Source organism: Oncorhynchus mykiss, chromosome 6, assembly GCF_057628025.1.
Source record: "Oncorhynchus mykiss isolate SJ-2025 chromosome 6, ASM5762802v1, whole genome shotgun sequence".
Lineage (NCBI taxonomy): Eukaryota > Metazoa > Chordata > Actinopteri > Salmoniformes > Salmonidae > Oncorhynchus > Oncorhynchus mykiss.
Window position 1 is genome coordinate 53,710,399 of NC_143027.1, and position 18,637 is coordinate 53,729,035.

General features: G+C 41.0%; 1 protein-coding gene across 1 annotated transcript in view; it reads left to right on the top strand.

The window, feature by feature from the left end:
* LOC110526153 (protein kinase C-binding protein NELL1) overlaps positions 1-18,321 on the top strand; it is a 408,096-nt gene extending 389,775 nt beyond the window's left edge. Inside the window, exon 20 of the mRNA XM_021606800.3 lies at positions 359-18,321. Coding sequence (XP_021462475.3) covers positions 359-409 — 51 coding nt within the window. The 3' untranslated portion in view covers positions 410-18,321. The remainder of the gene's footprint in view (positions 1-358) is intronic.
* The last annotated feature ends 316 nt before the right edge of the window (positions 18,322-18,637 follow it).

An 18,637-nucleotide genomic window follows, 5' to 3' on the forward strand; every position in this document is an offset into this window, starting at 1 on the left:
GGCCATGATTGGGAGTCCCATAGGGTGGCGCACAATTGGCCCAGCGTCATCCAGGTTATGGCCGGGGTAGGCCGTCATTGTAAATAACAATTTGTTCTTAATAACTGACTTGCCTAGTTAAATAAAGGTTACACAAGGCATTTCCCCTGATGTTCGCAGAGATCGCATTCATGGTAATGCAGCATATCGGTTCTATAGTGTAAATGACCTTTTAACGTTTATTGAATCCCGGCCCTAACCTCACCTTGCATCACTCACACATGGTAACATAAGCAAACATGCACAAACAGAATGGAACTAACTACCCGTCTTTTTTTTTCTTCTTCATGTTCCCCGTATTTATCGTTGCCGTGGTCAGAATGGAAGTGTGTGTTGCTCGGTGGAGCTGGACTGCCTTCAGAACAACTAAGCACTCCTCTTTCGGATGCCGTACTCCTCTCCTCCACTCCAATCGTTCCATTCCGCCGATCCTAGACTGGTCATACTGTTTGAAGACCCTACCTTTGGACCTTTTACCACACATGCACACAAACACACACATACGTATGCACACACACACACACACACACACACACACACACACACACTCTGCCTGGGTTAGGGAAGTGGCTAGAGCTGTGCGTTCACACTGGATCTTAAAGTCACAATGTATTGCTGACAGACGGAGAGATGGAGTTTGTGTCTGCTTAACAACTACAGGACAAGACCAACCTACATATAACCGTTTCCCCCCTACTTGCACCCTTATACGTGTGTGTCCTGTATGTTTGTGTGTGTGAGTGTGTGTATACCAGAGATTCCAAAACTTTTTTGGCACACGACCCCACCATGTAAAAAATGTATAATCAAGGGACAGTGTTTTTTAATTGGGGCTATGACAGTCTATTAGAAATTAGTCTGACTGTACTCTTGACAGTATTTCAATGTGAAGGAAGTATGGTTTGAAGTGACGGAAATGCATCAGAAATGTGTTGGGAAGTACAAAAGATCATCAGGCAATCATCTTCTGTGTAGAAAAGAGCATCATTGTTGATGATGCTCTTTTCCCCCTGGTCTATATTAGTGCCTGGTCTTGTCTAATGAGTCCTGTGTAACATATAGAAGGAGACAGAAGACACATGCGTGTTCCTGAGAATCGTTTGATGGGATCATAATATTTTGTAGCTTAAATGGATCACAATATAGCCACATTTGTAGGAAGAAAACAGAAACGGCTGTGTTTTTTACATCGAGGGGCTACCAAAGCAATATTTTCCCACAGAATTTATCTCAAATCAAATCCAATTTTATTGGTCGCATACACATATTTTGCAGATGTTATCACAGGTGCAGTGAAATGCTTTATGTTTCTAGCTCCAACAGTGAAGTAAAACCTAACAATACAAAGTAATACACACAAATCCCACCAAAAATTGAAAGAAAGAAAGTAAGAAATATCAAGGTCAGAGTCTGGAATATAAATGTATATAGTGGTGTATTTAGACATTATAGACCGTATATGAATAGAACAGGTAGTAGTTATATAGGATGAGCCTTGACTAAAATCCAGTATATACTTTTTTTACTTTTTAATCGAACCTTTCTTTCACTAGGCAAGTCAGTTAACCTCTTGAAACTAGGGGGCACTATTTTCTTTCTTTTTTCCCAAAGTAAACGGGCTATTTTGTCAGGACAAGATGCTAGAATATGCATATACTTGACAGCTTAGGATAGACAACACTCTAAAGTTTCCAAAACTGCAAAAATATTGTCTGTGAGTATAACAGAACTGATATTGCAGGCAAAAGCCTGAGAAAAATCCAATCAGGAAGGGACTCTTATTTAGAAAGCTCTGCGTTCCTATACGTCCCTATTGAGCAGTGAATGAGATATCAACAATATTCCTTTTTCTATGACTTAGCTAATGTGTCTAGTGTCACAAACCATAGTTTCAGGCTTTTATTTTGAAAAATGAGCCTGAACGACAACATTGCGTCAGTGGTCAGCTGGAGGCTCTCAGAGTGTTTTGTGCGTAAAAGACAAATGCGGCCATTGTTTCTCTCTTTCCTACTAAGAAGCCACCTGTCCCGGTTGATATATTATCGAATAGATATTTGAAAAACACCTTGAGGATTGATTATAAAAAACGTTTGCCATGTTTCTGTCGATATTATGGATCTAATTTGGAATATTTTTCGGCGTTGTCGTGACCGCAGTTTCCGGTGGATTTCTCAACCAAACGTGAAGTACAAACGGAGGTGTTTCGGCTATAAAAATAATCTTTATGGGACAAAATGAACATTTGCTGTCTAACTGGGAGTCTCGTGAGTGAAAACATCCGAAGCTCATCAAAGGTAAACAATTTAATTTGATTGCTTTTCTGATTTTCGTGACCAAGCTGCCTGCTGCTAGCTAGGCATAATGCTATGCTAGGCTATCGATAAACACTACAAAGAGAGACCTAAGACAACAACATAGCACGGTAGCATCACAACATGACAACAACACAACATGGTAGCAGCACTAAACATGGTACAAACATTATTGGACACAGACAACAGCACAAAGGGCAAGAAGTTAGAGACAGCAATACATCACGAAAAGCAGCCACAACTGTCAGCAAGTGTCCATGTCCATGTCCATGTTCTTTGAATGAACAGATACAACTGTCCAGTTTAAGCATCAACCAGTGGGTCTTGTGAAGGGTATACAGAGATTACCAGTTTACAGAGGAGTATAGAGTGCAGTGATGTGTCCTATAAGGAGCATTGGTGGCAAATCTGATGGCTGAATGGTAAAGAACATCTAGCCACTGGAGAGCACCCTTACCTGCTGATCTATAAATTAAGTCTCTAATCTAGTGTGGGTAAATTGGTAATCTGAAATGGTTAGTTTGGCAGCTGGGGTGAAAGAGGAGCGATTATGATAGAGGACACCAAGTCTAGATTTAACTTTAGCCTGCAACTTTGATATGTGCTGAGAGAAGGACAGTGTACCATCTAGCCATACTCCCAAGTATTTGTATGAGGTGACTAACTCAAGCTCTAAACCCTCAGAGGTAGTAATCACACCTGTGGGGAGAGGGGCATTCTTCTAACCACACCACATGACCTTTGTTTTGCAGGTGTTCAGAACAAGGTTAAGGCCAGAGAAAACTTGTTGGACACTAAGAAAGCTTTGTTGTAGAGCATTTAACACAAAATCTGGGAAGTAGCCAGCTGAGTACAAGACTATCATCTGCATATAAATGGATGAGAGAGATTCCTACTGCCTGAGCTATGTTGTTGATGTAAATTGAGAAGAGCGTGGGACCTAGGATCGAGCCTTGGAGTACTCCCTTGGTGACAGGCAGTGGCTGAGACAGCAGATGTTCTGACTTTATACACTGCACTCTTTGAAAGAGGTAGTTAGCAAACCAGGCCAAAGATCCCTCAGAAACACCAATACTCCTTAGCCGGCCCGCAAGAATGGAATTGTCTTCTGTATCAACAGCTTTGGCCAAGTCAATAAAATAGCAGCACAACATTGCTTAGAATCAAGGGAAATGGTGACATAATTTAGGACCTTTAAGGTTTGAGTGACAGATCCATAACCTGAGCGGAAACCAGATCGCATACCAAAGAGAATACTATAGACATCAAGAAATCTAGTCCGTTGATTATTGACAAGTTTTTCCAACACTTTTGATAAACAGGACAAAATAGAAATAGGCCTAAAACAGACAGGATCAGGTTGATCTCCCCCTTTAAATAAAGGACGGACCGTGGCTGCCTCCCCAGAGAGGAGAGACATGTTAAAAAGGTCAGAGATAGGCTTGGCGATGATAGGGGCAGCAACCTTGAAGAGGAAAGGATATAAACCATCTGACCCAGATGTTTTTTAGGATCAAGTTTAAGGAGCTCCTTTTGCACTTCGGACTCAGTGAGCGCCTGCAGGGAGAAACTTTGTAGCGGGTCGGGGGGGGGGGGGGGGGGGGGAGGAGCATTGGGGCTAGTCGCATTGGAAGGGGTGGGAGATGGGGAACTTTTTTTGACGGGCAAGGAGTCATGGCTGAGTCAAATCGGAATCCTGACTTATGAAGGGGTGATTAAAGAGCTCAGCCATGTGCTTCTTGTCAATAACAACCACATCATCAACATTAAGGGACATGGGCAGCTGTGAGGAGGAGGGTTTGTTTTCCAGAACTTCTTGGGATTAGACCCACAAAGAGAGAACTGCTCTTTAAAGTAAGCAATTGTTTGGGGACAGACTTGGTGGAGACAACTGAGCACTGAAGGTGATCCTTGGTAAAGATTGCCACTTCCCCACCTTTGGTAGATCTGTTTTGCCGAAAAAGGTTATAACCAGAAATGTTAATATCAGTATTCAAAACACTCTTCCTTAACCACGTCTCAGTAATGAACAACACATCTGGATTGAACTGTGAACCCACACTTTCAATTTATCCATTTTAGGTAATGAGCTTCTAGTGTTAACGTGCAGAAAAGCCAGGCTTTTACGATATCAGAAATCAGTGACGCAGATATCAGAGCACAAGTCAGAATTGGGGCTAACAACAGTAGATAGGCCAGGGTGTACATGCACATTTCCAGATATCATCAACAGTAATACAATCAAGACATGGCAGAGGACAGGGAGAGCTCTGCAGTGTTGATTTATGACATTTGAATGTGCATTAGATGGTAACAAGATCATATTGTATAGCAATTTCATCAGGTAACATGAATACAAAGCCGGCGAGAGGTGGTTAGAATAGATTTGGAGGCTAAAAGTCTGTGTAGCCAATAGAGCCAGAGTCCCAAGTCTGTCCAACGGTTGGGTAAACAGGAAAGTTCATAGTCAACAAATTCATGAATCATGAGGCAAATAGCAAAATAGCGACTTGGGGCTAGCCATTGTAAGTTCAGAGTCACTCACCCCAACAGTGCGTGTGTACTGGAGGTGAGCGAAAGCTCGGGAGAGGGGGGAGTGTGGTGGGGGTACCTGTACCAGACAGGGGGAGACAAGCCAGGACAGACAGTGAACAGATTGTCAGCTGGAATCCAAGCAGCAGTGCAGCAGGCAATGGGAGTAGGTGTCACACCCACTTGGGAGAATATATCATTATAATGTACTTTATTTTTAATTTTTCTTCTTCTTGGCTTTCAAAATAGCATCAGACCAAACATTACTCACTCAGATCCACGCCAGAGCACTCTCTGTATAGTTAGAAATAAGGAATAAGGTTCAGGATACTGGGTGGAGGTGACTATTTAACATTCTGACAGCCTGAAGGTAGAAGCTATTTTTCAGTCACTGGGCCCCAGCTTTGATGAACCTTTACTGTCTACGCCTTCTGGATGGCAGCGGGGTGAACAGGCTGTGGCTTGTATGGCCCTTGATGATCTTATTGGCCTTCCTGTGACACCGGGTGCTGTAGATGTCCTGGGTGACAGGCAGTGTGCCCCCGGTGATGCGTTGGCCTGATCGCACCACCCTCTGAAGAGCCCTGCGATTACGTTAAGCGGGAGGTTATTTTTCTGGCACCAGTACGCCAGGGCCCTCACCTTCTCCCTTTAGGCCGTCTCATCATTGTTGGCGAAGCAAGTGGGACAACAGATGGGGATAGAGAGATTGAATATGTCCGTAAACACTTTAGCCAGCTGGTCTGCACACGCGGCTAGGGATGCCATTTGGGCCGGCAGCCTTGCGAGGGTTAACACACTTAAATGTCTTACTCACGTCGGTCACAGAGAACGAGAGCACACAGTCCTTGTGTTTTCCTCGAAGTGGGAAAAGAAGGTGTTTAGCTTGTCCGGGAGTGAGGTGTCGGTGTCTGCGACGTGGCTGGCTTTCCCTTTTATAATCTGTGATTGTCTGGAGTCCCTCCCACATACATCTCATGTCTAAGCTGTTGAATTGCGACTCCACTTTCTCCATGTAACGTTGTTTTGCATCTTTGATAACCTTACGGGGTCATAGCTGGTCTGTTTATACAAGTCCATGTTCCCAGTCACCTTGCCGTGGTTAAATGCGGTTGTTCGCACTTTCAGTTTTGCATGAATGCTTCCATCTATCCACGTTTTTTGGTTTGGATAAGTTCTAATCGTCATAGTGGGAACAACATGCACTTCATGATGAACTCACCAAGTCAGTGTATACAGTTTTACTATTCTCAGAGGCAACCCGGAACATTTTTCAGTCCGCGTGATTTAAACAATATTGAAGTATAGATTCAAATTGGTCAGACCAATGTTGAACCTTTGTTACCATGGGTGGTTCCCATTTAAGTTTCTGCCTATAGGAGGGGAAGAGCAAAATTGAGGTGTGATCTGATTTGCCGAAGGGAGAGAGGGGGAATAGGAATGTTCAACAGTACTCAACTAAGTGAGTAGCACAGAAGATGTGTTGATAGAACTTTAGTAGTGTTTTCTTCAGATTTCCTTTATTAAAGGAACACAGCTACAATAAATGTGGCCGGGGGATATGCGGTTTCCAGTTTGCAAAACGTCCAGTGGAGTTCCTTGACAGCTGTCGCAGTGTCTGCTTGGGGGAATATACACGGCCGGGAGGTAATGAAATCGGTATTTGAAGGTGGGGTATTCAGATTTGGAGAATAGAGAGGAGAGAGTGGGGCTTATTAAGGTTGAGAAGTATGGCCCTCTTTCTGCTAGTCAGAAGCTCTTTTTCTCTTTTCTCATCCCCCCCGCCCTCTCTCCCTTTTTCTATGTATTCACTAGGGATGGGGAATGCCAGGGACCTTACGGTACGATATTATCATGATACTTAAGTGCAGATTCGATATGTATTGTGATTCCATATGCATTGTGATTTTATACTGTATGTATCACGATTCTGTATGTATTGCGATTCAATGCGACGTTGTCTGCTCCAGAGGGACAAGAAAGAGCCATGACAAAACAAGTTTTGATCAGTCATGGAAACTAAAGTGCTAAAAACATGTTGGATCACCATTTAAAAAGAACATTGAGACCAAGCTATAAATCGTAAAAATAATACTTCAATACTCTACCGCATGGATCTCCAACTCTGCTTCTGGAGAGCTGCCGTCCTGTAGGTTTTCACCTCAAACCTAATGTAGCGCACCTGATTCTAATAATTTGCTGGTTGATAAGCTGAATAAGGTTAGTTACAACTGGGGTTGAAGCGAAAGCCTACAGTAGGGTAGCTCTGCTGGAACGGGGTTGGACAGCCCTGCTCTACTACAGTATATCGATATATTTTTTTCCCCCCATCCCTACTATTCACCCGGTGTAACAGTGTCCCTCTCTTCCCTCTCATTCTCCCACCTTTCTCCTTCTTACCTAGCCTCCAACACTGTCACTCTGTACTCTCTTTCTTCACAACCTCTCTTTATTTTTCATATGTCTGCTCATTGTAGATCCCTTTAGATCCCATCTTCCTCTCTCCTCTTTTCTCTTCTTCTCCCTGACTTCGTGTCCTCCCGTATTTCCAGTGCTCACTGTCAAAGCAATCAGAGCAATATGTAATAGGTTGGGCGGGGCTAGGAGGCACACAATAGGTTGTCCAGGAGCTTGAGGGTATGTTATTGGTTAGGCAGGACCGATGACACTGCTGTGAGGTAGTCAACTATCCTGTAGCAAACCATTTTGCAACAGAAAATGTTTTGAAGTGAAAATGTGCGTTTCTTATTGAACAAATTCCGGTAGTACCTCCCCTTTTTGGTCTATTTTCTTCTGTTTGGTTTTTACTGAATAAGACCCAGAAAGAATAGAAAGCTTTTTGAGCTCTTTGAAAAGCGGCATAAAAATTCCTATCCAATATCATTATTGTCGTCATCATGTGTTAGTGCCAAATCCAGATTGAGCACACGATGTGTTTATCCCACCTGATCTGAGGTCAGCCCTGCTGTATGGTGGTACAATGGATGTGTTGTCTTTTCCTAGAGAGCCAATCTACAGCATTTCATATGGGCACTGATGTCCCTGATGTCTTTTAGGTTCTACAAGGAGTATACATGAAGCTTTGTTTGTCATGGATGTGGACTTTCCCTGTCTTTGCGCTATAACGAGATGCACATTTTAGCAGTGTAAAAAACACAGCGCTATTGTCAATTGTCAAAAAAACACCCGCCTCGCAGATACATTGCAACTGCATGATGAATAAACAATCAGCACAAACTTTGCAGAAGAAAGGTTTTTAAATGTATTCATTGAAAATGTCAAAGTCACACTAACTTGATGGTTGTATGGCATTTACAAAATGGTACCCTTTGAACCAACCACAATATCTATGTTTTTTTATTTTGTTGTTGGTCTTAATTTGCACTGGGTGTCTTGTTTCTGATAGAATGCTTTGTGAACATTATAAACCACCTCACAATCCCAATCACACCAGTCCAGGCCTCCTGTACAAATTAACATATAAACTGTGAAAGGAACACACAAGGAAATGTGGAAACTTGGAAAGTGAATATTTGTAAAAAAAAAAATATATATATATATATATATATATATATATATAATGATAAAACAATTGCCATTGAAAACCATGGGGCAATACTTAAGAAGATAAGCAACCATTTAAAATTAAAGTTTCTCCGGCACAAAAATTGAAGTCGTCAATTTACTTGCAAGTGACAGATCGCTAACCTCACCAGGTGGCAGTGATTATACCCTGGAACAAGTTCTGCATCAGCCAATTAAAATCGTTGATGTAATTAGAAATGTTCCAAACAGTTCAACAGCATCATTAAAGCAACAATCACATGTATTTGAGTGACTGCTCTCTGTGTAAAGTGCCTAGTCCTTGAAATGTAGATTTACATATATTGTGTTCGTGTTGAAAAGGGATGTAGTCATCTGCTTGAAAAGGAAGATTAAAAACGACTTTAATAAAGAGATACCTCTTTTAGCCTTGCCCGAATACCCATACTTGCGTCCTAAATAGTAGGCCGTTTGAATATTCGAAAAATTAAGTTTAATGGCAATTCAGTTTAATAATTCATCATTTGAATTTATTTTAAATGCACAGATGTCATACTCACTTCGGCTTTGACAAGAGCTGATCATTTAGATTTGAGGATGCGCTACCGAAATCAACAAATAATGGGAAAAAACACAAATACGCATGAGGGATTCTCAGTATGCAAAAATAAAACGTTTAATATGAGACATTTCAAAATCGTGTATGGTTTAAATGCCAGGATGTTATACTAATTTTGGCTCTTCATCTACTGTAGTAGAATTCAACAATTCATTGGAAAGGGTAGGTGATAGGCTGTAGTTCTCTTCAAGTACCAAAACTAGGCTATTTAATTGGGACAATGCTCAAAGCTTCTGAGGTAGTGTTCAAATGTAGGCTAAGTAGTTTTTGCTCTACTTAAAATGATAATGAGTATGGCATCGTAGGCTACATCTTTGGAAACAGTGGCTTTCTGTTTTCTCATGGTAAAGTTGTATTGACTACTTGGCCTTCGTCAGAGCTTTTAAAAAAAATACAAAACCATCTTTTGATTTCTGAATGTGTCAGCACCGGGGACTCGGGATGTTGCAGCGTTATTGATGTCATGTTAATCAGGCCTTTTGTTTTTCGGTTTGAAGGCTACATTACCTACAGTGGGTCAAAAAAAGTATTTAGTCAGCCACCAATTGTGCCAGTTCTCCCACTTAAAAAGATGAGAGAGGCCTGTAATTTTCATCATAGGTACACTTCAACTATGACAGACAAAATGAGAAAAAAAATCCAGAAAATCACATTGTAGGATTTTTTATGAATTTATTTTCAAGTTATGGTGGAAATTAGGTATTTGGTCACCTAAAAACAAGCAAGATGTCTGGCTCTCACAGACCTGTATCTTCTTCTTTAAGAGGCTACTCTGTCCTGCACTCGTTACCTGTATTAATGGCACTTGTTTGAACTTGTTATCAGTATAAAAGACACCTGTCCACAACCTCAAACAGTCACACTCCAAACTCCACTATGGCCAAGACCAAAGAGCTGTCAAAGGACACCAGAAACAAAATTGTAGAACTGCACCAGGCTGGGAAGACTGAATCTGCAATAGGTAAGCAGCTTGGTTTGAAGAAATCAACTGTGCCAGCAATTATTAGGAAGACATACAAGACCACTGATAATCTCCCTCGATCTGGGGCTCCACGCAAGATCTCACCCCGTGGGGTCAAAATGATCACAAGAATGGTGAGCAAAAATCCCAGAACCACACGGGGGGACCTAGTGAATGACCTGCAGAGAGCTGGGACCAAAGTAACAAAGCCTACCATCAGTAACACACTACGCCGCCAGGGACTCAAATCCTGCAGTGCCAGACGTGTCCCCCTGCTTAAGCCAGTACATGTCCAGGCCCGTCTGAAGTTTGCTAGAGAGCATTTGGATGATCCAGAAGGAGATTGGGAGAATGTCATATGGTCAGATGAAACCAAAATATAACTTTTCGGTAAAAACTCAACTCGTCGTGTTTGGAGAACAGGGAATGCTGAGTTGCATCCAAAGAACACCATACCTACTGTGAAGCATGGGGGTGGAAACATCATGCTTTGGGGCTGTTTTTCTGCAAAGGGACCAGGACGACTGATCCGTGTAAAGGAAAGAATGAATGGGGCCATGTATCGTGAGATTTTGAGTGAAAACCTCCTTCCATCAGCAAGAGCATTGAAGATGAAACGTGGCTGGGTCTTTCAGCATGACAATGATCCCAAACACACCGCCCGGGCAACGAAGGAGTGGCTTCGTAAGAAGCATTTCAAGGTCCTGGAGTGGCCTAACCATTCTCCAGATCTCAACCCCATAGAAAATCTTTGGAGGGAGTTGAAAGTCTGTGTTGCCCAGCAACAGCCCCAAAACATCACTGCTCTAGAGGAGATCTGCATGGAGGAATGGGCCAAAATACCAGGAACAGTGTGTGAAAACCATGTGAAGACTTACAGAAAACGTTTGACCTCTGTCATTGCCAACAAAGGGTATTTAAAACAAAGTATTGAGATAAACTTTTGTTATTGACCAAATACTTATTTTCCACCATAATTAGCAAATCAGTTCCTTAAAAATACAACAATGTGATTTTCTGGATTTTTTTTCTCATTTTGTCTGTCATAGTTGAAGTGTACCTATGATGAAAATTACAGGCCTCTCTCATATTTTTAAGTGGGAGAACTTGCACAATTGGTGGCTGACTAAATACCTTTTTGCCCCACTGTATTTAATGAACGGATCAAACCTTAGCAGTCATTCTTATCTCGTTCCCAATTATCAGCGCTTTCATTTATTATTTTGCTGTCTAGCGGTTCTAAATTTGCAATTCACGCGACTGTCCACATTTTCTGTACAATAGCTTTTTGATTTTAACAAAGGCTATTTGATATACTAGGCTATTTGATTAAATTTATGTACAGTATGTTACAGCACTTTGGTTTCACTAATAAATATGTTGAAATGGAACCAAATTATATGTTTCTGTCTTCAGTCATTTTTAAATAGGATAGATGGGCTATACACTATAAATCAAATGTGATAGTAGGCCTATAATTCCATTCCTAATCTATTCAGATTTTAGAGAAATTATTGAAATTGGAAATCAACTATTATCAGCCTAGTTAATGCAATGCATGAATTTGGAAAAATCCACCCACACTCGACCCCGCCCCACCTACTCAGCCAATCAGGACCCATTTCTAAGTTGTGGCATACTGCATACTTTTTACTAAAGGGTACTCGCTAAATAGCATGTGACGATGAGTAAATAGTATGCAGTTTAAGTATGTAGTACACTAGTATGGGTATTTGGACACAGCCACTGCTATTGCCTAATAATCATATTGCATAGGCTATATTACATGGATGTTTACACCTACAGTGGGGGGGAACAAGTATTTGATACACTGCCGATTTTGCAGCTTTTTCCACTTAAAAAGCATGTAGAGGTCTGTAATTTTTATCATAGGTACACTTCAACTGTGAGAGACGGAATCTAAAACAAAATCCAGAAAATCACATTGTATGATTTTTAAGTAATTAATTTGCATTTTATTGCATGACATAAGTATTTGATCACCTACCAACCAGTAAGAATTCCGGCTCTCACAGACCTGTTCGTTTTTCTTTAAGAATCCCTCCTGTTCTCCACTCATTACCTGTATTAACTGCACCTGTTTGAACTCGTTACCTGCATAAGAGAGACCTGTCCACACACTCAATCAAACAGACTCCAACCTGTCCACAATGGCCAAGACCAGTGAGCTGTGTAAGGACATCAGGGATAAAATTGTAGACCTGCACAAGGCTGGGATGGGCTACAGGACAATAGGCAAGCAGCTTGGTGAGAAGGCAACAACTGTTGGCGCAATTATTAGAAAATGGAAGAAGTTCAAGATGACGGTCAATCACCCTTGGTCTGGGGCTCCATGCAAGATCTCACCTCGTGGGGCATCAATGATCATGAGGAAGGTGAGGGATCAGCCCAGAACTACACGGCAGGACCTGGTCAATGACCTGAAGAGAGCTGGGACCACAGTCTCAAAGAAAACCATTAGTAACACACTACACCGTCATGGATTAAAATCCTGCAGTGCACGCAAGGTCCCCCTGCTCAAGCCAGCGCATGTCCAGGCCCGTCTGAAGTTTACCAGTAACCATCTGGATTATCCAGAGGAGGAATGGGGGAAGGTCATGTGGTCTGATGAGACAAAAATATAGCTTTTTGGTCTAAACTCCACTCGCCGTGTTTGGAGGAAGAAGAAGGATGAGTACAACCCCAAGAACACCATCCCAACAGTGAAGCATGGAGGTGGAAACATCATTCTTTGGGGATGCTTTTCTGCAAAGGGTACAGGACGACTGCACCGTTTTGAGGGGAGGATGGATGGGGCCATGTATCGCGAGATCTTGGCCAACAACCTCCTTCCATCAGTAAGAGCATTGAAGATGGGTCGTGGCTGGGTCTTCCAGCATGACAACGATCCGAAACACACAGCCAGGGCAACTAAGGAGTGGCTCCGTAAGAAGCCTCTCAAGGTCCTGGAATGGCCTAGCCAGTCTACAGACCTGAACCCAATAGAAAATCTTTGGAGGGAGCTGAAAGTCCGTATTGCCCAGCGACAGCCCCAAAACCTGAAGGATCTGGAGAAGGTCTGTATGGAGGAGTGGGCCAAAATCCCTGCTGCAGTGTGTGCAAACCTGGTCAAGAACTACCGGAAACGTATGATCTCTGTAATTGCAAAGGTTTCTGTACCAAATATTAAGTTCTGCTTTTCTGATGTGTCAAATACTTATGTCATGCAATAACATGCAAATTAATTACTTAATTGTAAATGGAGTCCTATAATGTTGTATATGCATTTTTATAATCATCTGCTTTGACATGTTCATTATTTTACTTGAGTAGTATGAGCATTGTACAGTGAACAATAGGAGTATATGTTGCACTACCATTATCATCCTACAGAAGGCAGTATTGCAGTTCTTTTACAGAAATGTATCGCGAGTCCAATGGACTCGAATCAACCGTGTTGATGGAGGAAGACTTGGCTTGATCAGTATCAGATGGTGAATTACTTCTATTTGACAGTCATCTAACATTAGTAATAGCTAGTAGCCTAGTCAAGGATGCATCAATGCAATATTGGCACATTACATTTTGTTACCAAAAGAAAACTTTGAAAATGTAGGTTTAAAATATCCCTCTAGTGGCCAGGGTTGACCTATTTTAATGAATGCCATTGGATTGGCGGATATAACGTCTAAGATCTTTGATAAACTGGTGTAGTGATGTTACTATCATTCATGTGATGCCTGTTATTTATCAAATCAATTAAATATGTTTCATTGTTACTTGATTAAATGAATCATGTAACAACTAACTCAGTAGGAATTTGGGGTACCACAGGAAAAGTTGTTTAACAAGTTACTATCTCCCGAATTAAACTTTTGGAAAATATACACTACTGTTAAAGAGTTTGGAAATGTCCTTGTTTTTGAAAGAAAAAGCTTGTTGTTTGTCCATTAAAATAACATCAAATTGATCAGAAATACAGTGTAGACATTGTTAATGCTGTACATGACTGGAAATGGCTGATTTTTTTATGGAATATCTACATAGTCGTACAGAGGCCTATTATCAGCAACCATCACTCCTGTGTTCCAATGGCACGTTGTGTTAGCTAATCCACATTTTTTATTTTAAAAGGCTAATAGATCATTAGAAAACCTTTTTGCAATTATGTTTGCACAGCTGAAAACTGTTGTGCTGATTTTAAAGAAGTAATAAAACTGGTCTTTAGGCTCGTTGAGTTTCTGGAGCATCAGCATTTGTGGGTTTGATTACATGCTGAAAATGGCCAGAAAGAAATACTTTCTTCTGAAACTTGTCAGTCTATTATTGTTCTGAGAAATGAATGCATGCGAGAAATTGCCAAGAAACTAAAGATCTCATGAGAAACAGACGCATCACAAGTCCTCACCTGGCAGCTTCATTAAATATTGACTAAATGATGTATTTACTAACTGACTAAATAATAACACAGAATACAAAAACACACTGTCTAGATTATTGATTAGAAACGTAATACAAGGTCCCTGGTGCAAGGTCCCTGGTGGACTAACAATAGCATGACTGCTTGGTTATAAAAGGGAGGGGTCAGGAAGAGAGAAGGACAAAGAGAGGCAAACTTATTGTACCTTTGGAACCTACACTCAAAGGAATAGTTACACTTTGCAAATGAACCACCGCTCATTCGGATAAGAAATGCAATATACATATTTACGTTTAGCAGTCCATGATGTCGTCTCTCTCTGCTGAACCCAATCAACCCGTCTATGGAGAGTGGCTCGTTGTAAGGCTCTGGTTGTACACCAGAGGTCACAATGTCCTTCTTAGTTGTAGAGCCTCTCAGGTCTTGGAATGTTCATTAGAATAGATACTTCAGACGTACCAATGATTGTCTGAGATGGGATTATTCCTTCCCACCTCAAGACTTTAATCAAAGTTTTAGGACCACTTTTATATGCACAGATGCAGACTGAATGTTTCTGGTCTCCTCGGTGAGGTTATCTTTCCTTGTAGTGTTGAGGTTGAGAGCTTCAGAGTTTCTAACCATTTCAACATGTGGACCACGGTCTCACATCTTTTGGTCTCAATGGTTGATTATTCAGGGTTCAGCTCCCGACCACTTTACACGCCACTAGTAACCCAGAAATGTACTGGTCTCAACATTTTCAACCGTGTAGCCACACCCCGATGCTTTCTGGTCTTGTAGTTTTAACCATTCGTGACGTCTGGCTTACACCGTCCGTCTGCTTGGTCTAATGTAAATTTTGTTACCAAGACTTTAATCCTCAGGTAAAAAAGGGGGCGTTCCATCACGCCGACACAATGTCAGTGCTCACGTGGGCGTGGTTACTGACTGAGCACAAGTTTATATGAAAGACAATTATTTAGAAGGGTAAAATCACATTGAGAATACTTTTGTGAAGATAGCATATTTAATCATATATTTTATACAACATTTGGATCTAAAGTTGATACATAGAATGCATATACTTTCAGAGTTAGTTACTTTGTTATACCATCCTTAACTTCTTATGGGCAGGTGGGACGGTAGCATCCCACCTGGCCAACATCCGGTGAAATTGCAGAGCGCGAAATTCAAAAATACCGAAAATATATGTGTTATACATCCAAATCTATTATATGCATATCCTACCTTCTAGACCTGAGTAACAGGCAGTTTACTTTGGGAGCGATTTTCATCCGGAGGTGAAAATACTGCCCCTACCCAAGAGAGGTTAATGACATCACAAAATAATAAACAATAAGACATGATTATTCTTTAGATCCCCACCAACCATTCTTAACATTTGGATGTCAGGAATAATGTTCCAATGTTGACCTTTTTTTTGAAAAATGTTTTGGAGGCAAGAGTCTCTCTCAACACATAGCACATTCTTTTGGTGGATACTGAAAGGCAGAGAGGGAATGTTCCCTCTAGCTTAAGTTTACGACCCAGTGTTAAGATTAGAGGTCGACTGATTAATCGGAATGGCCGATTAATTCGGTCCGATTTAATTAGGGCCGATTTCAAGTTTTCGGTATTTTTGGGCGCCGATTTGCCAAATATTTTTTTAGACCTTTATTTAACTAGGCAAGTCAGTTAAGAACACATTCTTATTTTCAATGACGGCCTAGGAACGGTGGGTTAACTAACTCGTTCAGGGGCAGAAAGACAGATTTTCACCTTGCCAGCTCGAGGGATCAAATCTTGCAACCTTAACTAGTCCAACACAACAACGATCTGCCTCTCTCTTGTTGCACTCCACAAGGAGACTGCCTGTTACGCAAATGCAGTAAGCCAAGGTAAGTTGCGAGCTAGCATTAAACTTATCTTATAAAAAACAATCAATCATAATCACTAGTTAACTACACATGGTTGATGATATTACTAGATATTATCTAGCGTGTCCTGTGTTTCATGTAATCTGACTGAGCATACAAGTATCTAACTAAGTATCTGACTGAGCGGAGGTAAGCAGAAGCAGTTGCGTAAACATTCATTCAAACAGCACTTTCATGCGTTTTGCCAGCAGCTCTTCGTTGTGCGTCAAGCATTGCGCTGTTTATGACTTCAAACCTATCAACTCCCGAGATAAGGCTGGTGTGACCGAAGTGAAATGGCTGGCTAGTTAGCGTGCGCTAAAAGTGTTTATAACTTCACTCGCTCTGAACCTTGGGGTGGCTGTTTCCCTTGCTCTGCATGGGTGACGCTGCTTCAATGTGGTGGCTGTTGTCGTTGTGTTGCTGGTTCGAGCCCAGGGAAGAGCGAGGAGAGGGACGGAGGCTATACTGTTACACTGGCAATACTAAAATGCCTGTAAGAACATCCAATAGTCAAAGGTTAATGAAATACAAATGGTATAGAGGGAAATAGTCCTATAATAACTACAACCTAAAACTTCTTACCTGGGAATATTGAAGACTCATGTTAAAAGGAACCACCAGCTTTCATAGGTTCTCATGTTCTGAGCAAGGAACTGAAACGTTAGCTTTCTTACATAGCACATATTTCACTTTTAAGTTCTTCTCCAACACTTTGTTTTTGTATTATTTAAACCAAATTGAACATGTTTCATTATCTACTTGAGGCTAAATTGATTTTATTGATGTGTTAATTCAGTATTGTTGTAATTGTCATTATTACAAATACATTATTTTTTTATTGGCCGATTAATCGGTATTGGCTTTTTTGGTCCTCCAATAATCGGTATCGGCGTTGAAAAATCATAATCGGTCGACCTTTAGTTAAGATGTCTACAGCCCCCATTCCCCACTTCTGTGGGAGAGAGGGGGTCTGGCTATCTTCAAACGTTTGCCTAGCTGATGGGTCCTTTGATCCACTGTCAGGAGAGTCATGACACTGGTGAAGAATTTGTTCCAGCGTATAATCACTGCCACCTGGTTAGGTTAGCATTGTCTGGTTAGGTTAGCGACGTGTCATCTGATGGGACCAGCTACAATTTAGCGTTATTGCCACGTGCAAGTCAATCTACAATTTGAATTGGCTGATGTGCATTTTAAGCCAGATAAACTGCTTCAATTTAAATGGTTGCTTATGTTCAAGTATGTCCCCCAAGATTGTCATATTGATTGGTTTGTTATTGAATGAGTACTGTTAAAACTATTTCCAAGTCTGTGTGTAAATGTGGTTACATACTGAAGATATGATAAGATTACCATTTTTTTATCATCATTAAAATCGTCATTAGCCATGTTTGCATGACTGCTATTACTTATTTTGTTTGGGTCTGTTCTGTTTGGATGTAAATATTGTGTAAGGTGAGGATTCTGCAAAAATAAGTAAGACTGAATAATGATTCTCCTTACCACACCTTAAGACCTGAGCATTTTTAGTCAACGGTGTGAGAAAGCTATACATTTAGATTGTTTTTCAACTTTCTTTCTTTTTGTATTATTGCCTTAACCCTTTTAAATAGTTGTCATGGTGTATACATGTCACATCACCTCAACAGGAGAAAAACTCGGGGGAGAAGTTGCACGAATGCACAGATCTACGATCAGCTTACTTACCAAAAGCTGGATCTTAATCATTAGAAGTGGAAAACACAAAACTGAACATAGATCAGCATCAAGGTGCAACTTCATCCAACTCCAGGAGGCTCTGCAGTGATCAAAAAGTCACAACGCTAAACCAACATGCAAACAGAACAATCATGTCCGCACAACGTTTCTATGGACTGAATTACTCCAAGTGAATTTATTTAAACCCAAGAGATGAAAAAAAGAAAGAAGAAAGTGTAAACTTGTAAAAATGTTGTTCTTGATTAAATTCCTACTAGAAAAAGTATATAAAAAGCAAACCGCTTGTGTTCTCCTTTTGTATTTGTGTTCATTATGAATCCCCATTAGCTGCTGCCAAGGCAGTACGTGCCCTTCCCATGGTCCAGCCAAATTAAAGCAGTTATACAATTTTAAAAACATTACATTCACAACAGATTTTAATGTCTCACTTAAATATAACATTGGATTCAAATGAGCTTTTATTGTTTATAATAGAGGATGAACAGAATATTATATTCCAAACTCACCAACTAACTTGTACTTATTTGGCCTCCTGAGAGGCGCAGCGGTCTAAGGCACTGCAGTGCTAGAGGCGTCAATACAGACCCTGGT